The sequence below is a fragment of the Chlamydotis macqueenii genome, chromosome 1, assembly GCF_036417535.1.
Source record: "Chlamydotis macqueenii isolate bChlMac1 chromosome 1, bChlMac1.mat, whole genome shotgun sequence".
Taxonomy (NCBI): domain Eukaryota; kingdom Metazoa; phylum Chordata; class Aves; order Otidiformes; family Otididae; genus Chlamydotis; species Chlamydotis macqueenii.
Window position 1 is genome coordinate 158,536,765 of NC_141556.1, and position 24,571 is coordinate 158,561,335.

Here is a 24,571-nt window from a genome sequence, read left to right on the forward strand (position 1 = left end):
TTGAAGTGTTCTTAAATAAAGACATGAAACCTCTGGCCAAGGTCCCCCCCACCCCCCCGTCCTCTTCTCCTTCTTCTTCTCCTCTTTTCTTCTTTTCTTTTCCCCCAAGTGTTAAAGGCGGAGAAACCCTCCAGCCCGATCGGGGAAGAAAAAAAAAAAAAAAAAAAAAAAAGAGGGGGAAGAAAACCCAAAGCACTGAGGAGGAATTGCACTTTGGGAGGGAAGGGAGCACCGTGCCCTTCAGGGTGGGACAATAGTTTTTGCTTCCTCTGCCGGTAAAATGCGGCTCCTTCCCCAGTCGGCTGGCTCGGGGGAAAATAAAAGAGGAGGGAAAAAAGGGGGAAAATAAAAGGATTAAAAAAAAAAAGGAGGAATAAAATAATAAAAAAAAAAGAAGGGAATTACAATGAAAATGAAGGGAGGAAAAAAGCGACCCACGAGATTAAAAAACACCGGCAAAAAAAAAAAACAACGACCACGCAGGGAGATGAGAAATATACGTACCTCGCTCTGCCCGGGAGCGCGCCCAGCGCGCACGTGTGGCTGGGGAGAGGTTTGGGGGAGCCGGTTACGTTCTTCATAGCGGGCAGGAAACGTGTACGAGTTTCTGAAAACAAAGGGGAAACTTAAAAGGCTGTTACGGGTTTGGGGAGGTCTGGCCAGAGCCGAGCGGGGCTGCTGCTCCCCGGGTTGCCCACGGGCGGGAGTTTGGCCGGACGGGGGCAGCCCCTTGCCCGTTGCCGAACCCCGCCGGTACCGGCACCGGCAGCCGCACCTCCGGGCTCGGCAGCCGCTCTCCACTGGGGTTCGGGCTGGAGTTGCCGTATTTTATCTTATTTCGGTTCGGGTTGTTGTCATCTCGGTCCGTTGGTTTGCCCTTGGGTTTGATTCTTTTTTCTTTTTTCCTTTTTTTTTTTTTTTTTTTTTTGATCGCCACCGGCTGCTCCACAAAGCCACTCGAGCAGCCAAACCAGGTGGAGAAGAGGGGGGTTTCAATCGGGACAGGCAGCGGGGGCAGATGAAGGCAGGGCAGAGCCCTGCCAGCTGCCCTGCCGTAGTGGAAGCACAACTTGTTTTATCTCAATTTTATTTTTTTTTTTCTTTTTGGCTCGGGAGGAGCACATGAGAAGAGAGCAATTCCCAGGGAAATCACTCCGTCTTTTCCGGGGGTCTCCAGGCACCGTTAGGAATGAATTTTATGATTAATAATAAGAATTAAAACCACTACTCCATGCTGCTTTTCCCGGAGAGCCGTCGGGGCAGCGCCGTCGGGGCGTGCAGGGCACACCGCCCGCTGAGAGTCGGCATTTTTTGGTGGGGGGTAGGGGGAGGGTCTGGGCTGCCAGTGGAGCCCCTGGCCTCTCTCCAGGTTGGTCCCCAGGTTTCCCTCACGGCCGGAGCGGGGAGATTTGGAAAGCTCAGGCTCAGTGTGGGAGACAAAAGGGTAGAGATTGGGGTGCAGGGGGCGAGGTGGAGGAAGGAGAGGGGAGCAGGAGGAGCGCAGAGGAGGACTTCGGGGCCAGGGGTCCCTGAGCCTGGGCCACCCGCGCACAGGGCTGCGAGGCGAGGTCTTTGCTGCCCTCCCTCCACAAAAAAAACACCCCCTCCCCAGCCCCTGAACCCGATGAGTTACCGCTTTCCTTTAAGCGTGGCAGGGCTGGGCCGGGGTCAGGGCCCGGGGGGAGGCGGGCGGAGAGGGGCTGAGGGCTGGATGCGCCAAGGCCGGGGTCAAGTTCAGGGCCAGGGGAGGACAGGGAAAGGGGGTGGGGGGGGTGAGGGGGGCTCGCTCACGGCCACGGCCGCCTGGGCCCCTTCCCCGGGCCTGCCGGAGGGAGCGGAGCTGCCCCCCGACCTGCGTTTTGGGGCGAGGGGGCTGCCTGCTCGGGGGGCGCGGTGGAGGAGGTCACCCCCGAGGGTCCCTCGAAGCCAGAGCGGCTCCGAGTGGAGGGAAAAGAGGGAGCTCAGCTCCGGCCGAGGAGGGGGGAGCGGGGACCGGCGGGGAGTCGCTGCCCTCAGGCAGGGCTGTCCGTGCACCCCCGGGCCCAGGAGGGAATTCAGGCTGGCAGGGGTCGGCAGCACACGCCAGGTTCCGAAGCGGGCCCTCCCGTTTGGTTTTTTGGCAGGACAAAGAGGGACCCTCGGAGCCGCATTTCCCACGGATCTCTCCAAGGGGCAGCCGGTGTATGCGAATGATTTTAATACATTTTTGGGAAGGGGGCTTAATATTATTACGGAACATAACTGAGGGTTTAATAGCCGTTTGATGGCCCAGGGAACCGCCGGGAGAGCCGGGATGGCCGCGCCGGGGAGGGGCGCGGCGGCAGCGGACCCCCGGCCTCCTCTCCTCGTCTGATCTTCTTTGGCAGGGGTGGAACGGGGACGGGGGGCTTTCCCTCCCTCCTCCCCTCCCCCTGGGCTTAGGTAACCCCCACCCTCCCCCAGAAGTGAGCAAGGGCCCTGCATATTCCCCCACCCCATCTCCCCACCTATCTCCCCCACACCAGCTCGGGACTGCTCTATTGCGATGTGAACACGGGGGACAAAGCCCCAGAAACCCAATTCCAGGACTGGCGGCCCCCCCTCCGCCCTCCCCCCGCAGCGCAGCCACCGCAGGGCGCTCGGAGCCCGGCTCACGGCCCTGCCTCTTTCGGCGGTTTGGCAAGGCCCAGCCTTTTTTTCCAGGGTTTCCCGACGGCTGTCACACTCGCCTTCGTGTGTCCCGGTGCGGCGGGGTCTGCCCGGACAGCCGCTGCCCGCCGGTCCCAAAATGAGCGGCTTCCGACGGCCGGGCCCCGACGGCGGCGGCAGCGCCCCGGGAAAGACATCGCCCGCCGGCTGTCGGTCCCTCGCTGAACACATCTGACAACCCAAACAGCTAAAAAAAAAAAAAAAAAAAAAAAAAAAGAAAGGAAGAGAGAGAGAGGGGGGAAAAAAAAATAAACTCGAAGGGAAATGTGAGCTCTCGGGCATCGCCACTTTCTCCTCTCCAGGGCTGGACGGAAGCTACCAAAAATACGGCGAGGTGCAGAAGGACGCGATTTACGGCTCGAAGCAGCCCTTCGCAGAGCTCAGCCCCTGGCCATTGCCCCTCCAGCTTGGTCTCGGAGCCCCCCGCTTCCACCACCCACGCACTCTAGGGAGAAGCTCCAGGCAGGCAGGAGGCGAAGGAAGCTGTGCTCTAGCCGGGTGAAGCTCTTCCTGAAGGAGATCCTGGCTTGCAAGTCATCTCGGGAAGATGCGAGCGCTCACCTTTTTCTTTCAGCCCAGCGGCTTCCCAAAATGTTGCTTGGTTTTGTTTCGTTTTTTCCTTTTTGCTTCCCGCCCCCCCCCCCTCCCCGAACCGGCAGCTTAGCTGTAAGAAATCCTTGCGTTCCAGTAACCGTCGGATTTTTCGAAAGCATTTTGGTTTGCGGCCACCTCTCGGCCCCTCACACGGGTTACAGCAGCTTTCAGAGAGCCCTCGGCATGAACAGGCAACAGCTCGTGCAGTTTCAACACGTTTTATTATATTTCTGTATGCATTACTCTCAAAACATATCACAAGAAATGATGAAACCACTTAGACCTTCAAATAAAAAATCTGAAACAGTTTATGCTCACAATTGTACATATTTATAGTTAAGAAACATTCTTTATAAATACTGTTTCCTCTGTAGCAAGTTAATACCATAATTTAATTACAAATGGATAAATATGGTAACAGGTATTTACAAGAGGAAGGGTGTTATTACGGAAAAGCTAACGGCACGACGTTTAATTTTCCTCACAATCTTCCGAACAGGAACTAACAAATTGAACTTGCAAAAGCACTAAAACATCACATGTAAACCCAGCTAACAGAAAAAATACATTCACAAGCGTTGTTGTTCGTGTGTGTGTGTCTGTGTGTAACAGAATGGAGACTTTGGCACGGTATTTTTTCCCCAGTCTATAGTTGAAATGCAGTTTACAATCAAATTGCCTCTTAAAAAGGAACACAATATTCAAGATATCACAATTACAAAAGAAACCTTTTTTTTTCTTCCACTTTACTTTTTTTTTTTTTTTTTTTTTTTTTGCAGGTGTGAACTAAAAAAAAAGGAGGAGAGAGGGAGGCGGTGAGGGGGAGTGGGAGAAAAGAAAACAAGTCCATCGCTTTTCTCAGGGAGGGAGGAAGAGGAAAGGGGGAAAAAAAAAAAAAAGAAAGAAAGACGGAGTTGGGGGTAAAAAGAAGGAGGGGACCAATCCGCGGTTTACAAACGGGACGAACTTTATACAGCAAGGATCCAGGAAAACTCCGCTCCCCACCTGGCTAGAGGAAGGAGAGGGCCGCTATGTACAGGGGCCGCGGGGCGGGCGGGCGCGGGGGGCCGGAGGGGTCTGAGTCTCTGATCTTTTGTCTGGAGGCTCCAGAGGGAGAGTTTCTTTCCGCCGGCTTGAGAAGCTTTTGGCTGGGTGGTGAATCGGTGGCGTTTTGGGTTGTGGTTTGTTGTTTGGGGCTTTTTCCCCCCCCTCCCCTCTCTCTCTCCCCTTTCCGTTCCTCTATTTATTTACTCTTTCTCTTAAGGTTTTTCAGCACGCACTTTTATATAATTTCTTTTTCTTTTTGTCTCATTCGAAATGTTCTCATAAAGAAGGAAAAAAAATTTAAAAATCCAACAACAACAACACAAAAAAAAAAAGCCGCGAAGGCAGGAGAGGCGTGGGGAGCTCAAGTCCCCCCCGTCCCCATCCTGCTTGGCCCTCGTTCCGCTGCCAGCGGGTGCGGCGGCGTCTCCCGGTGCGTCCCGGCGAGCCCGTTCCCTCCTGCCCGCCGCCGCTGCCGTCGGGGCGGGGCGGGGGGGGCTCGGCAGGGCCGTGCAGAGCAGTCCGGCGGGGCCCTACACGTACCACTCGTTGAAGTTGGAGGAGAGGCCGCTGTGGCCGCCGCCGCCGCCGCCGCTGCCTCCGCCGCCGCCGCCCCGGTGTACGGCGGACACGGCCGCCGCCGCCGCTGCCGCCGCCGCTGCCGCCGCCGGGGAAAGGTTGCTGGTGGTCTGGGACTCGGCGCTGGGGGACACCAGCCCCGGGGGGGTGGAGGATTCGTAGCCGGAGCTGGCGGCCGGGGAGGACTCGGAGCCTTGCGGGGACGATTCGTGCACCTGGGGGGCAAAGGCAACAGGGCCGGGTGGTGGGGGGACGGGGAGGCCGCCGCCGCCCCCCGGGCGCGCCCCCCACCGCCGGCCCGGCCCGCCGCTCCCGGGCCCCGCGCCCGCCGCCCGCCGCCCCGACGGGGCGCCCGGTGAGGGGCGTCCGCCCCCCCGCCTCCCGCCGCCGGTTGCGGGGCCGGGTACCTTCATGTGCTTTCGCAGGGAGCTGGGGTGGGTGTAGGACTTGTCGCACATCTTGCACAGGTAGGGCTTGTCCGAGGTGTGGACGTGCATGTGCTTCTTGCGGTCGCTGCTGTTGGCGAAGCGCCGGTCGCAGCCCTCGAACTCGCACTGGAAGGGCTTCTCCCCTGCAAGAGAGCGGCGGGGGTGAGCGCCGCCGCCCCCGCGCAAAGCCCGCGCCTCCCCACCCCCCGGGCTTTTTTTCCTGCTCCCAGCCGCTTCGCCCAGCAGCTTCCCAAATCACGAGGCCGGGTTTGCCCCGGCCCCCGCGCCGCTCCCGCCTTGCCCCGCAGCCAAGCAGTGCGGATCCCCCCGCCCGGTTTCCCTACCGAATCACCAGCCCCCCGGGCACCCCCGGGCCGGCACCCTGCCTGCTTTCATTTCGGCCGGCCCCGAAACAGATTAAGGAAGAAAGACGATAAAATGGGAAAATAAAATAAAATAAAATAAACAAACACCACACACACACAAAAGCAGCATCAAGCCGTTTCGCTCCGGTACCAAATCCGCTATCCTGTTAAACTGGAAACCATTACCGACAGATTTAAGGCCGGGCAGATTGTTTCGTGTATGGATATTCGAGATAAACGCACATCCGCTGGGAAAACTAAACGTCCGTTAAAATTCTTCCATTTAATTTTCATCGGGATTCCTCTCGCCCGGCTGCCAGGACTCCAAACGCCGGGGAGTAATTTGGAGGTGAGAACTCCGCATCCCCCCCCCAGCCTTTGGAGAGGGGGGAAGCATTTAACATTAAATTCCATTAGCACCTAAATTGTTTCTTAAAGACATCCGCTCAGACACAATGACTTCAGCGCGGGCATCTCATGCAAATAACATTTCTCCAATTTTAAACCTTGTTAAAGCTCGTCTCGCACCTCGCATCGGGCTTAGCGCTTGAGGAAACAATAGGCCTGGAGATTTTTTTTTTTTTCGCCTTTCTCCGGGTAAATATTTAGAGTGGAAGTCCCTAAAATATTTGGCTGTCTTTTAGGAAATAGTCTGGCACAGTTCGAGCCGGCAGGAGTAGTAAATGAATAATAGATGAGGCGGGAGGATGCGTTTATTTTTGTTACCCATCGGCTCAGGCGATTTTTTTTTTCCATCGGGATAAGCCCGGGCTCCTTCGCCCCTCTTCCACCTGATCCGGATGGAAGTTTCCGAGCCTCAAATGCTCTATTGCCTACTACACAGTTTAATAAACTGTTGCAAAAGCACCTTAAAAATGACCCCGAGTGAGAGATTTCAAAAACACTTATTTTTTAAAAAATATTATTATTTTTGAAATGAGAAATTTTTATTGCCTAGCTCACACCATTTAAATTTAATGGAAAGCGTTCCCTGAAAGGGAGGTTTTGCCACTTCCAGCGGGATTTTGGACTAATGACAGATTTTGCACGTATTTATATCGTTTCTCTCTCTCGGCACCCACACACGAAAGCCACGCTCACGAGCCCTGAAGTTACATGCAAATACGTCGCGCACCGCAAATGTATGGGGTGGTTCATGTGTGTGTGTGTGTGTATATATATATATATAAAATACATAATATATGTATACATCCGCCGGCAGGATGCAGTTCGAGCTGCATTTCGCCTTTCTGCAGAATAACCCAGCCAAGCCCCGGCACCAATCTACATCGCTCGGCCCGCGGATGAAAAGAAATTGATAAAACGTCCCTTTCGAAATCTGGGAAGGGATGGGGTACGCTGGCGGGGAAGAAATCAAAACGGACGCAGCCGTGGGAAAAAAAAAAATAAAGAAATAAAGGAAAATAAAAAGAAAGGGGATCCTTATCACTCTCAGCACTTTACATCTCTCCATCTGAGTCTCTACCTGTTTTGTTTGGTTGTTGTTTTTTTTTTTTTTCCATATATATTTATATAGAGGGGAGTGGGGGAGGTGGGAAATCGGTCGAAAGGAACACGAATTACCTGTGTGCGTCCTTTTGTGAATTTTGAGGTTTTCCGATCTGGCGAAAACTTTTCCACAGCCGGGGAAGGGGCACGGGAAGGGTTTCTCGCCCGTGTGCACTCGGATGTGATTGACCAGTTTGTATTTGGCTTTGAAGGGCTTGCCTTCCCGGGGACACTCCTCCCAGTAGCAGACGTGGTTGCTCTGCTCGGGTCCCCCAACGTGCTCCACGGAGACGTGGGTGACCAGCTCGTGCATGGTGCTGAAAGTTTTATTGCAACTTTTTTTGGGGTTGTTCAGCTGCTCGGGGTCGATCCACTTGCAGATGAGCTCTTGCTTGATGCACTGCTGCCGCATGTAGCGGAAAAAGGCACCGGGGTGGTGGTGGTGGTGATGGTGGTGGGCTGCCATGTTCATGCCCATATTCATATTCATGGGGCCGTACTGGTTGTGCAGCTGGGCTGCCGAGTAAGGGTCCGTCCTGGGGCTGGAGACCTGGCGGTACTGGTCCGAGCGGGCGAATACCTCCCCCGGCAAACCCAGACGCATCTGCCCATTGAGGACGTTTTGGGAAGCGTGGGGGCCGTGCTGGTCGTGGATGCCCGGGAAGAGGAGGTGGCTCTGAGCGTCCGTGTGCGGGTGGTGCAGGCTACCGGCCGCCGGGCCGAAGATGCCGTGCTGCCCGCCGGCCGGCGACGAGTCCCCGAAGCCGCGGCTGCGAAACAAGAAGTCCCGGGTGGAGTTGAAGGGGGGCCCGGAGTAAGAACCGACGTGGGCGGCGTGGGGGCCCAGGGCGGCGGCGGGGTAGCCGGGGGCCTGAGAGGTGAAGGCCGAGCTCTGCCCGGGGGAGAGCTCGTGGGCCCCGGCGTTCAGCTTGAAGGCGCCCATGTGCGCCGCCGCCGCCGCCGCTGCCGCCGCCGAGTCGACGAAACCGTTCTGGGCGGCCAGGCTCAGCTCCCGGTCCTGCATCTCCGCCGCCGCCGCCGCCGCTGCCGCCGAGTGGTGGTGCCGGGCGAAGGTGCCCACGCCCAGGGCCGGGAACTGCGGGCCGGCGTCCAGCAGCATGGTCCGCACCGATCCGGGGAGGCGGGAGGGGGGGGACGGGGACGACGACACCGCCGCCGCCGCCGCCCCGTTACCGCCGGCCGCCGCCCGCCCCGGCGCGGGGCCGCCGCCGCTCCCGCTCCCGCCGCCGCGTGCCCCCGCCGCCGCCGCCCGCACCGGCCCGCTGCCGCCGCCGCCGGAGCCGTATCCGGAGCCAGGCAGAGCAGAGTCCAAAGGCGAGCGGAGAACCAAAGTGTATTAAAGGAGCTGAGGCGGGGGCGGGCAGGGGAGGGGAGGGGGGAGCAGGGGAGGGACAGGGCTGGGGATGGGGAGGGGGGGCAAGGCTCGGCTCGCCGTTCCCTGCGGCACACACGCACACGCACACACAGACGCCGCCCCCCCCTTCTCCGCTGCCACCGGGATGTCAGCGTCGCCGGCCCCCCCGCCCCCCCCCCCCCCCCGTTTTATCCTCCGCCGGGCATTAGCGGTGTCCCTCAGGGAGGGAAAAAAAAAAAAACAAACCACAAAAAAAAAAAAACAAAACTTGCAGCCGCGGGTTCCCACGGAGCGAAGGGGACCCGGGGGCCGAGGGGGGGGGGTCGGTCGCACCGCGCCGCCCCCGCTCGCCGCCGCGGAGGGGCGTGAGGAGGGGATAGGGAGGGGGGGGAAGAGAAGGGGGGTGCCGGAGGCGGATTAAAAACAATAAGGGCGGCGGTGGGGGTGGGGAGGGGAGGTGGGGGGCGGGAAGGGGCCGCGGAGCGCCGGGGCCGGAGCGGCGGAGTTGCAGCCCTCGCTCCCTCTTGTCTCTTCTGTTTATTTCGGTGGGCGCTGCTGAGGCGGCGGCTTTTTATTTTTCTCCCCCTCCCCTCACCCCCCCCACTCCCTCCTTCACCCCCCCGCCTCTCTTTTTCTCCCCTCCCCCGGCCGCTCTCCCTCTCCCCGCCCGCGCTGCCGGCTCCGCTCCCGCCGCCGCCGCCACGGCCTTCACCCGCCGCCCGGCAGCGCGCCCGGCGCCCGCTCATTGGCCCGAGCCGCCCCGTCCATCCGGGCGCCCTCGGCCAACGGGCGAAGGCGGCCCGCCCGTCCGCCCCGCCCCTCTCCCGCCCCTGGCCCCGGCCTCGCTCGGCACCGGTGGGCACCCCCGGCGGCTTTTTTTTTTCTTTTTTTTTTTTCCCTTTTTTTTTTTTTTTGGGGGGGGGGGGGAGGTGTCCTCCCCCGTGAGGTGGCGGAGGGAGAGGGGCGGCGAGCCACACGCACAGCAAATATCGATGTGCGCTTGGCCATGCGATCCTGCCTCGGGAGGCAAACAAACAAAGCGAGGGGCTTAAAACATCAACAGGGGGGTGTGGAGGAGTGGGGGGAGCCCCCCTGCCTTTTTTTTTTTTTTTTTTTAGGTGGAACTCGCTCATCCTGCAGCCCCTTCCCCCTTTTTCGGCTAAAGCAAATTCAAGCCGTGATCGAGAAAGGGAGCGAGAGTGGGATAAAATAAAAGTCATCGCGGCTAGGGAAAAAAAAAAAAAAAAAAAATAGAAGAGGGAACGGCCGCTCTGGTTCTTTGGGCTTTTAAAGCACTTGTGCGGGAGCAGAGCAGTCGATCTGCGTGTGCTGTGGATGTGCATCCGACAGCAGATGCTTTAGGAGTTTCCCTTTCTAGGGAAAAAAAAAAAAAAAAGAAACAAAAACAAAACTGAAAAAAAAAACCAACACGCAACCCCAAAACCCACCCTGCCATTGTTATTTGGAAACCGGATTCTTACATGGCAGGAATAAAAAAGCGCGCACACACACCCGCACACACACAGAGCAAACAAGTCCCCTTCCCCTCCCCCTCCAGTAAATACATGTCTGGCCCCTGCTCCGGTTTGTTTTGTAGTGCCTGAAAAATAATCATCTTGAGGCCGACAGCTCGCCAATAAATAATGCTTTATAAAAATTAAAAATCCGACATAGCGTTTGTCGTCGGAACCATCCTGCGCTTCACCTTGCTTCTCGGTCCCCGCTGCCTCTGTGCTTGGCGGAGGGGCAACCCAAAATGTTGGGGTTTGTGTGCTTCCGTGGAGGGGGCTTTTTTTTTTTTTTTTAAGAGGTGGATGAAATTTTCCCTCCGAGATTCCTCCTAACGCCTGTGACTCCTCACGGCGTTAAATTTCGCACCCTGCACAGGAAAGCTCCAACCTGGACACAGGGTCTGAGCAAGGGTTTTACAGCGAGAGATGGATAGAGAGATGGATGGATGGAAGCATGGAAGGAAGGAAGGAAAAGGAAGGGAAAGGAAGGAAAAGGAAGGAAAATGTAACATTGCCCACAAGCTAGGGTCGTTTAAGTAGGGTTTTTCCCCATCACTGTCACTAAATAGTTAAAATATTCCCGAGCCTGTCCGAAAGCGGCTGAAATGCGCCAGTACCGGACATTACTCTTTGCACAGGGCGAGGATTCAATCTGGGAATGAGTGGCATTCCTTCTAGAGCCGAAATGGGCATGAGAAGATAAACTGAATATTAATGCAGAGCTACACCTCTGATGCCCTCTCCTCCTCACCCCGCCGTCACTCGGTCCTGTCTCGAGTGTCTGCTCCCCAGATATTGCCCTCCCAGGCTGCAGCTTGGGAGTATATGCTGTCCTTGTCCCGACCCCAAAGGCTTCCAGGGACAGACCGCGAGCAATTTCTATTTCCCTTCCCTGAAAGGTTTCCGAGGCGAAGGTCTGAGAAGTGTCCTCCACCGCTGCTGGGGATTTCGAGAGCCCAAGTTGGAGAGGAAAGCTTGGTCTCCTGCATCGTCCTCCTCCAGATTAGTGAAAAAAAAAATCGTACGGACAACTAGACCTTTGACTACACTCTTCTTTTTTTTTTTTCCCCAGACTTAGAAGAAATTATTGCATCTGAGATTAGAAAAAGAACCAAAATCTCCACGAAATTTCTCAGTTAAAAATACTGGTTTGGAAAAAAAAAATAAAAGAAAGAAAGAACAAAAAAAGGTAAAAAAAAAAAGTGAATGTTCATACAAACACCTACCTTCTGGATTTTCACTTCGTTCTTCTTTCTTCCTTCTCTCTCTCTCTCTTTTATTTATTTGTCTTCTTCCTTTATTTTCTCTCTTTCTTTCCCTTCTTTATTTTCTTTATTCCTCTCTCTCTTTCTTACTCCTTCTTCCCTTTTCTTCCCTTTTCATCCCTTTTATCTTTCATCTTTTTTCCTTCCTTCCCTCCCTCCCTCCTTCCTTCCTTCCTCCTTTCCTCCCTTCCTTCCTCCTTTCCTACCTTCCTCCTTTCCCTCCTTCCCTTTCTCTCTTCTTCCTTCCTTCTCTCCTTATTCCTTTCTCTTTCTTCTCATTTCCTTCTTTTCCTGCCTTTCCTGCCCACCCTCCCCTTGCCCCGCTCTCTGCCCGTTCAGCCTCGCCGGCACCGGAGCACTTGGATTGGGGGGGCGGACGGGGATGGGGCCGGGGAAGGGACACGGGGTGAATTTCCGCGAGCTGCCCGCGCTCTGCTGTTTTTCCAGGGCTCCGGCCCCACTCTCTCTGCAGGAAGCAGAGGAGCTGATCCAAGTTCAAAGTCACGTCGCCATCACTCCTAAGAAGCGCTTTCTTCCCCTCCGAACCGCAAAACCCCCTTTCCCCCATGTCACTGGGTAACAAGGGAAGGGAACGGGGTGGGGGGGGGGGAGAAGGGGGAAGAAGGGGGGCGTTGGGGGGCAGAGGCACCGGTCGCCAACCCCCGCACTCACTCGCCACTGCCAGAACCGCGGCCGGCGACTCGCGGCAGATTTTCGAGGGCCAGTGGTCCCCTCACCCGAAGTCGCTGGCTAACTGGTTTGGGGCGAGAAGTTTTTCAACAGGTTTCTGGAGCTGCCAGACCCGCGGAGCGAAGGTCAGCCTTTCCGGGAAACCAGCCCCCCTCTTTGTAAGTTTTCCTAAATTTTATTAAAAACTGCTCTGCGCTCGGCTGGGGGTGTGGGGTAGGGGCTAGTGAGAGCGATTTTTCGCTTCCCCCGGGCTGCACACACCGCCCTCGCCTCCTGGCCCCTTTCCCCGGGCGGTGTCACTGGGCCGGGGGTCGGGGCGGGGTGGGGGTAAGCTGCTTCGCACCCTCCTTTCCGCCCCCGGGCAGCCAGGGTTCCCTCAGCGGGGCCGGGGGCTCTGCCCGCCGGAGGCTGGGGCTACCGGTAGCCTCGCCGGGGAAGGGCAGGCCGGCCTGGAGGTGGGGGGTAAGGTGGAAGAAGAGGGGGTCCTTCCCCCCAAATTCTGGCTGAGCTTCTCCGTGGAGTAACGGGCCGAGGTGCGGGGCGGGGAAGAAGGGGCCGGTTGAGCGGAATGGCTTTGCTCCGTTGTCTGTGACGCCGACACTCATAAATTCAACAAGCTCATCAACAGGATATTAAGTTGCAGGTTACCTTTGATGGGGCCGGTCCGAGGCACTTTTAGGCCGTTCGACCTATGACCCGTGAAGACCACATGTGTTGCGGTGTAGCCTCCCTCTGTAAAACACACTTCGGGACAAAAGTTCTTTGTCAGGCTCTACGGGCAAGCGTCATGTAAAAGAAAAAAAAAAAAAGGGTGGGGGAAATAATGAAAATCTCTGCCAAAGCTGTAACGTTTTTAATGCTTTACAAAAAAAAAAAAAAAAAAAAAAGCTGCTAGGCAGAGCGGGGGCGGCAGGAAGGAGCACCTCGCTTTCGTGCCATTAATATTTATTGTTCTCTCAGTTGCACTTATATGTATATGTACACACACACTTTAAAAGCAGTTGCCGTACAAAACGCCGCTCTCGGCAGCGAGGCCAGCGAGGGGAAAAAAAAAAAAACAACCAACAAAACCAACCAAAAAAAAACCCAGCACGGGGCTGGTTTCCAGGACGGGAACCTGGGCCGAGGGGCAGCCGGTGCCTCCGCCCTGCCCGGCTGCGCCCGGGGGACGCGCAGCTCCGCGTACTTTGCGCGCTCCCGCGCCTTGCCCTGCTGCGCCGCCCCTCTTCCCCCACTCCGCGGCCGGTGCGACTCCCCCAAAATGTGGTCTCCTCCGGCACGGCCGGGTTATTTTTTAGCTGCACCTTTTCGCGGCTGGAGATGCCAGTACGAACCGAGCTTCCCGATAAAGCGCGGTGGAGTTTGTAATACAATTTATGCCGTCATTCATAAATAACAATGCCATATGGTAACCATATTGCTTATACAAGTAAAGCCGTCAAAGTGTCACTATTTGATTTATCTCAACAGCTTCTTCCAACGGTGACGTTCAGCTACAGGGCGGGGGGGGGGGGGGGGGGGAAGTAGAGAGAGCGCAGAGCAAAATTTGGCCTGGGTTTCCTGAGGCCGCCTCGCTCTTTATCTCTATATGAAAAAAAAAAAACCATATATATATACATATACACACATTCACGGGGATGGCGGGACGGATTTATTTTTTGGTCCTCATTTTGTCTCCGTCTGAGCAACAGGGATGGAGGCGGCTTTCCCCGGCGAGGCGCGCACTGAAAATGGCAGCCCCGAAACTTTTGCCCCTAGTTCCAAACCTGCGGCAGGTCCCGGCCCCGGCAGCCTCGACGGCGGGCACCGGTACCGGCTCCCACTCGGGGCCGCGTCCCAGCCCGCGAGCTCCCACTTGGGTGCAAGGGGAGACGAGAACCGGGCGTTTGTTGGGCTCGACAGAAGTTGATTTTTTAAAGGTATAAAAACATCCACCCCCTGGTCCCCTCCAGAAAGGAGGGGCGGGGACCCTCGTCGCCAAATCCGCCCCCCCCCCCCCCGGCGTGTCCGTGGGTAGCCACGACCCGCCTCCCTCCTCCAGCCCAGTGCCACCGCGCTATCTCCCCACGACGGGACGGTGAGGGGGGTGCCAGGCTTGCTCCCCGCCCTGTGGGGCTGTGACCCGGAATCCAGCGCCGACCACGAGTGTTTGCGGAGGGAACCGCACCACAGTCCCTCCCCACGGGGGAAGAAAGCCCCACTCGCGACGGGTCGGGCGGCTGGCGAGCTGTTTTAGCAGATTCGGGGAGATCCGGGGGTCTCGGGAGTCTCCTAACGGCTCCCGAGAAGAACCCTTTATAGGTTCACGAAAATACCGCTCCCTAACCGTCAATAAGAGGCGCATTAAAGTCGATTGTTTGTAAATAGCGCTCGTGCTCATTAGCATATATTTACATAACGCGGCCGGCAGCGCAACGTTTTGCGGCTGTACACCTCCCAAAGCCAACGGGCCCGGCTCGGTTTCTGGAGGAATCTTTAAGAAAAATTTATTTGAGTGATTCCAGCTTCACCCCCCTTCTTGCTCCTTACCCCCTTCCCCGGTGTCCCTTGGCCAGTTTGCCGGCTCTGCAGCCGGTCCCGCAGCGGGAGTGGGGCACAGGGCCGACCCCCGACGGGCGCTGCCGAGGGGTTTTGGAAAGGCAGAGGGGTTGGGGGGAGAGAAGCAGCAGCCCCCCTCCAACGCAGCGGCAGCCTGGGCCTGAGCTGGGGGTCGGTGGGGGAAGGGGCTTCACATTCTTCACGGCGCCTTTGGAGCTGACACCGTCCAGAATCGCCCCTTGGCTTCCCGGCGTTCCCAAAAACCGGGCGAATTTCCACGTGAGTGTCGGCCAACCCCTCCCTCCCCACAGCCGCAGGTCAGCCGCCTATTACCCGGCTATAAAATATTTTCTTTGTTTTATAGCCCCTCATAAAAAGAAATTGATCGGGGGGATATATCCGAATTAAGACGTATTAAATCGATGACAGCTCCGTATCACGCTGCGTTTAACAAGGAGCGGGACGTGGAGGCGTGCGCAAGGTACCGCGATCCTCTCCCTTTTACCCTCCTCGACGTCTCCCCGCGAACCGTCACAATCCCCGGGACCTCGGTGGCCCAGAATTTGGGGAGGGGAGGGCGCTGTGTGGATGATAGACGGGTGCAAACAGACGGCCGGCTCGTTTGCGAGGAGAAGTTTTTACTGGTTAATAAAACCGTCGAGCAGCCCCTTTTAAAAACCTGGAGGTTGTTGAGCCTGGCCAGATCCCGCCCTACGGCCCATGCCCTCTTTTTGGCAGCCGTGGGCCAAATCCTGCGAGATTTCCCCACGGGAGTAGCAGGGGAGGGGGAGCTGGAGCCCGGGAAATGCCGGGCCAGCGCGCGGGGTTCACTGAACGTGGCTCGGCAAAAGGCAGCGGCGGGGACGCCTGGATGAGGTTTGGGCGAGGGGATCAGGTGGCCGGGGAGCCCTGGGAGGTTGATGGGGGGTCCTGCTGGCACTCTTCCCCGCCCCCAAACCCCGTTTCCTCTCCTGGCGTGGCGGAGGAGCGCCCCTCGTCGCCCCGCAGGCAGGGAAGGGCAGCAGTTTTCCTGCCCCCCTCCTTCACTTTTCCTGCTTTTGCCGTCGAGGCAGCAGCCATTGGGCAGACACCCCTCAACCGAAGACCCAGAGCCCCTCTCCCTTCCCAGCGTCCCAAAACGTCGAGGGGCGCTGACGCTGCGGGCCGGTGTAACTGCGGGGATTTCATCGCGATTTTGCCGTCGCCGAATCAGCTGCCTGGGGTGCGGCTGGCGCCCCCGACCGAGGGGCGTGGGGTAGCTCACCCGACGGGGCGTCCCCGGAAGGAGCTGCGCGGCACCTCGGGAGGAGGAAATCCCCAAGAAGGCGGCGAGCGCAGGCTCCCAAAACTTCTCCCTAACGTGTTGCTCGCCTCCCCTCCCCGGGTCGCTCACTCATTTATTTTCTAAAGGAAAGGAATCCCCTTTCCACCCCCCATCCCCCACCACCGCCTTCTTTTTAGGGAAACGTTGCTTGCCTTCCCCTAGCGTTGCCTCGAGCGTGAATACACACAGCCTCGGCCTCGCGTGGGTTTGGGGAGGGAGCGCGTTGCATCAGGGCGCGTTTTCCCGCCTCGCCGATGAATGAATGATGGCCCTCCAGGAAAAAAAAAAAAAAGACACAAGGAAACAGAGCGCGGAGCCCGGCAGCAGCTTCTCGCGTGGGTTGCTCCAAGGAGGGGGGAGAAATCCCACGGCCCCGCAAACGTAAAGACGGCAGGGCAGGGCGTCCCGTTTGGCGCGGGGGGGAGAGGCAGCGGCGGGGGATGCGGGAGGGGGCGGAGGGGGGGAGCAGCGGGTGCGCCCCGTCGGGCCCCGCGCGAAGTTTTGCAAGTGGAACTTCGTGGGGGGGATTGGGGGGTGGCTGCGCGGGGGGGGGCGGGAGGGGGGTTGTGGCGGCTGCGGGGGCGGATCCCCGCTGCGCCGGCGGCCTGAAAGGGAGCCAATCGCGCGGCGCCGGCCGCTGCCAATCACGGCGACCCGTCCAATCCCCGCGGCGTGGTGCCCGAGCCGCGTTTCCCACCGCGCCGACGGGGTGTGGGGAGGGCTCTGCCCATCGCGGGCGGGCAGAGCGGGGCCGGGGATGCGGGGAGTTAGGAGCGCAGACAAAAGAAGTTAAAGAGCCGCTTAATATATACATGTTTTTGAAGGCGGGCAGAGGGAAAAAAATAACAACAGCCGGCGTCGATGGGCTTGGCTGTGTCGTTATGGAGCCCCCTTTGAGCAAGAGGAACCCGACACTGAGATTAGCGGATTTGGCAGCGGCTCAGCCCCATCCTCACCAGAACATGACAGGCTTCCCAGGGCTGGGGAGCCACCACGTCCACCCCCACCACGCGGCCCACCTCCACCACGGGGACGCGGGCGGCGACCCCGTCGGGGCCCTCACGCCGCTCGGACCCGAGCACATGGCGCAGCCCGCAGCCCTCAAGCTCACACCCGAGGCGCTCACCGCCGCCGCCTTCGCCGCGCCCGCCGCCACCACCGCCGCCGCCGCCGCCACCGCCGCCGCCGCCGCCACCGCCGCCGCCGCCGCTCTCCCGGGCTACCCGTCGGGGGGGGCGGCAGGCCGGGACTTCCTTCTGCGGCGGGAGCTGCCCCCCGCCGCCGCCGCGCACGGGGCGCTGGGCGAGCAGCACCCTCCCGCCGGCTCCCCCCACCTCCCGCACCCGGCGCCCCACAGCGTCTTCATCTCCGCCGCCGGCACCTACGGGGGGTCCGACGGGGCGCACGCCGCCTTCCCGCCGCCCGGCGAGCCGGGCGCGCCTGCCGGCCGCCACCCGCCGCTCAACGGGCAGATGCGGCTGGGGCTGGCTGCCGCCGCCGGGGAGCTCTACGGGCGCGGCGAAGCGCACCACGGGGCCGCCGCCGCCTCTTCCTCCTCCTCTTCGTCGTCGGCGCTGCAGGGCTACGGCTCCGTCAACCTCAACCTGGCGGCGGCGGCCGGGCACGGCCACGGGCATCCGCACCATCCCCATCCCCACCACCACCACCATCCCCACCATCACCACCACCACCACCACGGCCACGTCGGGGCGGCGGCGGCGGCTGGGGCCTTCCTGCGGTACATGCGGCAGCCCATCAAGCAAGAGCTGATCTGCAAGTGGATCGACCGGGAGCCTCCTCCTCCTCCTCCTCCTCCTCCTCCGCCTCCTCCTCCTCCACCGGGCGGTAGGAAGCCTTGCTCCAAAACTTTCAGCACGATGCAGGAGCTGGTGAGCCATGTCACCGTGGAGCACGTCGGCGGGCCCGAGCAGAGCAGCCACGTGTGCTACTGGGAGGAGTGTCCCCGCGAAGGCAAGCCCTTCAAAGCCAAATACAAACTCATCAACCACATCCGAGTGCACACGGGAGAGAAACCCTTCCCGTGCCCCTTCCCCGGCTGCGGGAAGGTCTTTGCCCGCTCCGAAAACCTCAAGATCCACAAGCGGACTCATACAGGTGGGTGCTAACCCCTCCATCATAAAGCCTTGCTTCCTCTTTTTTTTTTTTTTTTTTTTTTTTTTTTTTTCTTTTTCTCCTTGTTTTCCTCCTCTCCTGCGCACCGCCGGACATGTGACTTTTTCATGAATAAGTAATTCAGCGGCAGACGGGCCACGCATACGCACACGCACACAGCCACGCACACGCACCCGGCCCCTCTGCCCTGCACACACGCGTGTGTGTCCCATCCCTCTCCACCCCCGCACCTCCGCCCCCTACCTCCCCGTATCACCGGATAACTACACCCGTGAATAAATAACGCAGAACCAGGGGATTGGGGGGGGGGTGATCAACAGCAGCTCCTGGGGAAAGGCGAGGAGAGGGTGGCCGGGGGCTCACTCCACACCCCCTCACGAAGGAGGAGGGTTCTGCTTTTCCTGCCGGTTCTGCCAACGGGGACGGAGCCGGGCGGGGGGCGCTTGGCCCGGCGGAGACGGGGCCGCGGAGGCTCTTGGGGGCGCAGTTCCCCTGCGCTGCGGGCGGCCCGCGGGGCTGCCGGCGCTACCGGAGCTGCCGGGGCTGCCCGTCTGACCAGCGCTGCTGGGGCTACGCTTGCACCCCAGTACCGGGGCTACCCCCGCTGCCAGGGTTGCCTCTACTACCGAGGTTGCCCCTACTACCAGGCCTACCGATGCTTGCTGCCAGGACTGCGACCCCGCCACTACATGGACAGCCCCCGTCCGTGCCACCGGGGCTACCGGTACTGACCCCGCCGCTGCGGCTGCCGGTGCGGTTTCCGCCTCCGACGGCGCCCGCGGAGCCGGGGCGGAGGGCGCGGGGAAGGCGCTTACCGAAGGCCTCTTCCCCCCTTCGTGAGTCTGAGGGAAGAACTTCAAAGCAGCCCCGGCTGCCCGGCGGGGTTCGGCAGAGCGGGAGCTGCGGGAAGGAGGGAGCGGCACCCCCGGGGGGGTGCCCCGGGGAACAGGCCCGGCCTGGCGCGGGGTTTCGGGGTGCGTTTCGGCCTCTGAGTATTTTTTTCTTTCTTTCTTTTATTTTAGTTTCTTTTATTGTACTTAAAAATATATTTATTTTATTTTGTTTTATTTAACTTCATTTTGTTTTATTTTACTTTATTTTATTTTATTTTATTTTTATTTTTCCCTTTCTTCTCCTTCCTCGCCACTCCTCTGAAATACGCACTTCACTCAGGGTGTAAGAACTCTGCCGCAAAACGAACCGAGCCGGGATTTATAGTGCTAGACAAATATTATTCCTCGGAGAACGCTTAAGGAAGTGGAGTTGCCGTAATTGCTTTCTTGATTTATTGTGCGCTGCTCGGGAGGAGAAAAGCGGCGGCCGCGCAACGTGTTGTTCCCGTGTAAAACCAAATGGCCCATGGCGGAAAGGATTATAGATTTTTATCTCCAGAATATGTCACGCGTGAGCCCGTATGGGAGCTGCGGAGACCTGAGGGTGCCCAGCTCCCTGCACCCAGAGCCGGGGGTGGGGGGTGGGGGGAGATGTCTCCTGCGGGGGGGGGAGGGGGGCTGACACATTTTGAGGGGGGCGGGTGAGTGGTGGTGTTGTGTTGTTAAATGCTGGAGGCCCGTGTTTTTGTCACCTAGCCGTCCCCATCTGTCTCGATTTGGAAAACAAACCTTTCTGGGCTCCTCAACTCCTTCCCCATCCCAGATCCAAACTGGGGAAAGGAACGAGTCTGGGGCAGGATTTGGGGGGGGGAGGGCGGGGAGGAGGAATGATTCAGCGGGAAAAGGATTCCACCGCCCCCCGAAAAAAAAAAAACCTCAGTATCTCTGGGGCATAGTTCGCAGCTCTGAGCTGTTACCCCAAGGCCCTGCGTGGGACGTGGCCCCTTGCAAAGGAAATTTGGAGAGGAGTTTGCAGCCGGGGCCTGTGTGCCCCTCGAGGGGCCGGGGGAGAAGGTGTCCCCACTCTTCATCCCCACGCGTGAACCCGCGTTGCTGGGGGTCAGTGGGGCCCACAGGAGGGTGAAGGGGGGACGTGACTCTTTCCTCACGCACAGCCCTCGGGGTGGACAAGGGGATCCCAAACATTCCGTCCACCCCTACTGGATTAATTACTGTAATGTTCCCGCCTCAGCTTTAATTTAGCCATGTGCAGCCTGGGAGCAGGTGAGATTTACAAACTGTTCATTTATGATGGGCATTTTTTTTGGGGGGGGGAGAAAATAATAACACAATAATTGTATCTATTAGGGGATTTTGCGGTTTTGTTTTGTTTTGTTTTTTTTCCCTGGTGATCCCGCAGGAAGAAGAGTACGTCGGTAACTCAGGAGTTTGCTTGTTTGGTTCTCCCTCCCCCCAACCTTTTCCTCGAAAGCATCACCCCGGGAACTGCATCTTGCGCCCCAGCCCCATTTTAGGGACAAATCACTGTACCCCCCCACCTCAACGGGGGCTACGTCTTAGTGGGACAACCCCCGTCCCACCCCACAAAATCGCTACGCCCTCGCCAGAGACGGCGCTCAGAATCGCCAGGCTTCCCCACGACGATTCCCACCACCACCCCCAAAAAAGGGTGACCCAAAAACCCCTCCGTGTCCCCACCCCCACCTCCCCCCTTACCGCTACTGCTGCTGCCGGGAGGAGTCAGGGGATGGCGCCCGGCATCTCGCCCCCTTCTTTGGGTTGAAACTACCTACAAATGGTTAAGCTCTGACGTGACGCCCTCGTCAGCCGTGCCAGAACCACGCCGGGACCTTCCTTCCCCCACTCCTGGATTTGTGTGTAGAGTCGGATCGCCGCGATCCGGAGGCTGGCGAAGAGAAGCCACCTGGGGACTGTGCACCCCTCGAGGGGCCGGGGGAGAGGGTGTGTTCCCCCCTCTCCTCTGGCCCGTCGAGGGGCGCAGAGCCCCCGGGAGTGTTGCCCACGCGTGAGCTCACAGGGAAAAGCGCTTCCCTAAAGCCCCGATGGGGACACACAAACACACACGCGGTTTGGTCCAGCGGGTGGGAGCATCTCTCGGGGGGAGGGCCTGCGTTTTGCGGGGGCTCTGCGGGCCCACCGCCGGCAGCGGGAGGTGTAAGCCTGCAGATACCAACCGGGCAAACCCTTCGGTGGATTCACTTTATTTCTCCAGGGGAAAAAAAAAAAAAAAGATAAAAAAAAAAACCAAAAAGAAAAACCGAGGTGACTCGACATTTGTCTCGGTGGGAGTGGGAGCATGTGGGGGTTTCCCTGCAGGTGAAAACTCCACTTTAAACCCACGAAATACATTTTCTTACCATCTTCTTTTTTTTAAAGGGTAAACTTGCTCTTTCTAGTGCTACCGCTTCGCTGGTAGCTGAGCTGATTTTAATGGAAAAAGTTGACGGGTAAACAGGCTGCGGAGGCACGTGTTTCTATAGCAACAGCCGAAAGCCCACCAATTTTTTTTTTTTAATAAAAACATAATTTTCTTTTTTCCCTTATTATTTTACTAAACGTGATACGATTTTACCGAACGGCAGGAGCCGTAAAAATCGCTTGGTGAAAATTAGAAAATGCCCACCGAGAGAGCTGCTGGCTTGTTATTTTTGAACGCTCGAGAGTGAGGGAGATCTGAGAAGAGACATCAGCCGCGCCTAAACAGCCAGCGTTTTTACCTCCAGAGTCGCGATAGTTGTGACAACGGTTATCCCTGCAGATCTGTCTGCCCTGGCCTCACGCATAAGCGTGGCAGAGAGAGAGAAAAAGTTGCTCTAAGAAACTCCAGTCCGTGTGCAGTTTGGGGGACCTGGCACTTTTTTTTTCCCCCTCCTTCTTTTTTTTTTCTTTTTTTCTTTTTTTTTTTTTTCCCCTGATTTCTTAGCTATAGGCGTTTACTCAGCCCTATATGGGGAAGGGCCAGTGCGGGGGACACGGCTATATGTAACTAGAACATATATCTCCCAGAGTATGGTATGTCATGGGGTGGGGGGGTAGGCCAGGCACCCGGCCTGATTTTTCACAACCTCCGTAACCGTTAAGGAACGTGCAAGGCTCTGAAAATGGACCCATGGGGGTGTATGGGGGGGGTGGTTTTGGGCTCGGCTTAGCCCGAGGTGACCAGCTGCACTAGCACCAGTCACCACCAGTGCCAGGGCTGCTCCTAGTACGGGCTGCTGAGTGCTCCCTCCTTATGCCGGGATGCTTAAACAGGTGTCACTCTTTTATCCCCCCCCGCCCCCCCCCGCGACTTAATTATTCCCCCCACACACCCAGCGTAGCGATCCATTGGGAGAGGATTAGGCAGGAGATGTGTGCCAGGCCAGCCAGGCCACGGCAGTCGTGGGCAAAGGCATTGAGGGTTTGGTGGGATTTTTCTGGGTTGTTTTTTTTTTGTTGTTGTTGTTGTTGGTTTTGGTTTTTGTTTTTGTTGTTGTTCGGGCTTGGTCATTAGAGCCGTAATGAAGGGCTTCGCGTGTGCGAGGGGAGAGCGGCGGAGGGCAAACAAGGCGGGAAGGGGCGGGGTGGGGGGGGTTGGGGGGGAGAAAGGAGAGGAAGTGAAGGAGGAAAGGGGAGGCTTTGCCCTGCCGCTCGCCCTCGGCGGCTGGGTGCGGGCAGGGGGCACGGTGCGGGCAGGGATGTGCCCCTTGTCCCCCCCCCCCCCCCCAACCCCCCGCTGCCGGTAACGGTGCGGTCGCTGTGTCCCGGCAGGGGAGAAGCCCTTCAAGTGCGAGTTCGACGGCTGCGAGAGGAAGTTCGCCAACAGCAGCGACCGCAAGAAGCACTCCCACGTCCACACCTCGGACAAGCCCTACTACTGCAAAATCCGCGGCTGCGACAAGTCCTACACCCACCCCAGCTCCCTGCGGAAGCACATGAAAATCCATTGCAAATCCCCGCCGTCCTCCCCGCTGCCAGGTTCCCCGGGCTACGCGGCGGCCGGGCCCCCCGACGGCCCTCTGCCCCCCGAGGCCGAGCCGGCCGCCGAGCCTCCCCGCGGCCGCCCCTCCGCGCTCTCCCCGCCGGTCACCGACCTCAGCGAGTGGTACGTTTGCCAGGCCGGGGGGGCTCCCCGACGGCCCCCCACCCCCGACAGCCGCGATGTCTCCCCGGCGTCTCCGGCGGATGAGCCCCGCAGGACCTTGGGGGGCAGAACTGCTCCCTAGGGCCGAGCAGTGCCGTGCCGTACTGTGCCGTCGGTGGTCCCGGCCCCGCCGCGCTGGCCCAGTCTGCAGCAGCAGCCGGCTGGCACACGGGTGGCTGGCATAGAAGTGCCGTCAGGTTTGACTCGCGCTATTTATTCCGTGTATGAAACCCTATGGTGTTTGTACGGTAACTAATTTAATTAAAGAGACTCGGACCTTTTTTTTTTCCTTCTTTTTTTTTCTTTTTTCCTTTTTTTTTTTTTTTTTTTTTTTTTTTTTCCTTTCGGTAAGGAAAAGCGTTAATAAAGCCACGCTGGGCCCCAGCCACATGCTTTGCAGGGTGCCAAGGGAGATGCCCGGCTCCCACCCTTCCCATGCCGTACCACTCTTGATGGAGAAAGCCAGCCCGGGGTGGGGGAAAGCTGTGCCCTGGCATGGCCCTAGGATTTAGGAGCAGCTCCTAAGTCCTACAGCTGCCACCCCAGCACTTCCCCTTCAGCCCAGGGAAAGCCCAGCGGCCTCCTGACTACAGCAGCACCTGCCAAAGCTCTGGCCGGCCGAGGACAGGTTATACATCCCTTAAAATAAAACGAAATAAATGCCTTCCCCGCCCCACCCCCCCGCCCCCGCCTTGCAGTTAATCTCGTTTGTAATTGTCGGTTTCTCTCCTGAGGCATGGGGTCCTACCCGCGCCCGGCATTTTCTCTCCAGCCCTCTTTCTTTCTCCCTTAGCTGTAACCCTGTGAAAACGATTTAGGGGAAGGGAAGACAAAAGATGCAGCGCTCCCTTACCGCTCCTCCTCGGTCTGTACTCCTGTGGCTCCCCAAACGTAGCCGGAGAATAAAACCCGCTGCTATATGACAACTGCGATACTGTGATACATTTTGGTGTGGTTTTTTTTTTTTTTTTCCTTGAAAAACACACATGAAAACTGACAGCGATTTTCCCTTTTATCGGAGTTGGTATTATTATTGCCCTGGCTATGATTACTATTTTTTTTTTTTAAAGTTTGGCAGAGGAAAAGTTTGCCCCTTGCTCCCTCCTGCCCTGGATGTGGTGCGGTTTGTGGATGGGGGCAGCAGAAGCAGCCCCCCCGGGCCCAGCGAGCGCCGGAGGGGAGGGGGGTGCAGGGCTAAGTGGATTATTTTTTTTTTAATTATTTTTTTAATATATATATATATATATGGGTTCATTTCCTCTCTCCAGCTCAGCCGGTGCCTGCACGCACTCTTGCTTTTCACCATCCCCCGTCGTGCCCGGGCAGAGTCACCTGGGAGGAGGGGACCAGAGCTGATGGGAAAGAAACGGGGGCGGTGGGGGGGGGAACTGGGGTCAGGGTGCCCACTCCTCACCACCCCCTCCCTCACCCTCCCCCGGCCCACTCCCGCCCGTCAGGAGCGGGGCGCAAATAAACTAAAGAGCACTAATTCCTCCTCCGAGACCCCCGAGAGGAGAAGCGGCAGCCCCC

At 58.3% G+C, this 24,571-nt stretch overlaps 2 protein-coding genes across 2 annotated transcripts; one reads left to right on the top strand and one right to left on the bottom strand.

Moving 5' to 3' along the window:
• Positions 1 to 3,484: 3,484 nt before the first annotated feature.
• ZIC2 (Zic family zinc finger 2) lies at positions 3,485 to 8,349 on the bottom strand. The gene is made up of 3 exons (XM_086741329.1): positions 7,283 to 8,349; positions 5,313 to 5,476; positions 3,485 to 5,120 (listed from the first exon to the last, which is right to left on the bottom strand). The coding sequence occupies exons 1-3, from the start codon at positions 8,325 to 8,327 to the stop codon at positions 4,860 to 4,862; spliced, it is 1,470 nt and encodes a 489-aa protein (XP_086597455.1). The 5' UTR covers positions 8,328 to 8,349; the 3' UTR covers positions 3,485 to 4,859.
• Positions 8,350 to 11,740: 3,391 nt separating this feature from the next.
• ZIC5 (Zic family zinc finger 5) lies at positions 11,741 to 23,322 on the top strand. Its single transcript, XM_086755566.1, is given in 9 exon segments — positions 11,741 to 11,934; positions 12,044 to 12,173; positions 12,414 to 12,510; positions 13,740 to 13,936; positions 14,001 to 14,125; positions 14,604 to 14,865; positions 16,889 to 17,117; positions 17,120 to 18,025; positions 22,669 to 23,322. Coding segments are annotated over 9 exon segments (2,595 nt in total). The 3' UTR covers positions 23,124 to 23,322.
• The last annotated feature ends 1,249 nt before the right edge of the window (positions 23,323 to 24,571 follow it).

What these genes read in the sequence shown, in the direction of transcription:
- ZIC2 (XM_086741329.1), bottom strand. Translation starts at nt 8,327, where the DNA reads ATGCTGCTGGACGCCGGCCCGCAGTTCCCGGCCCTGGGCGTGGGCACC. An exon ending in TCACAAAAGGACGCACACAG is followed by an intron (nt 5,477 to 7,282) that starts GTAATTCGTGTT and finishes GCTCTCTTGCAG; the next exon opens with GGGAGAAGCCCTTCCAGTGC. An exon ending in CCCTGCGAAAGCACATGAAG is followed by an intron (nt 5,121 to 5,312) that starts GTACCCGGCCCC and finishes TTTGCCCCCCAG; the next exon opens with GTGCACGAATCGTCCCCGCA.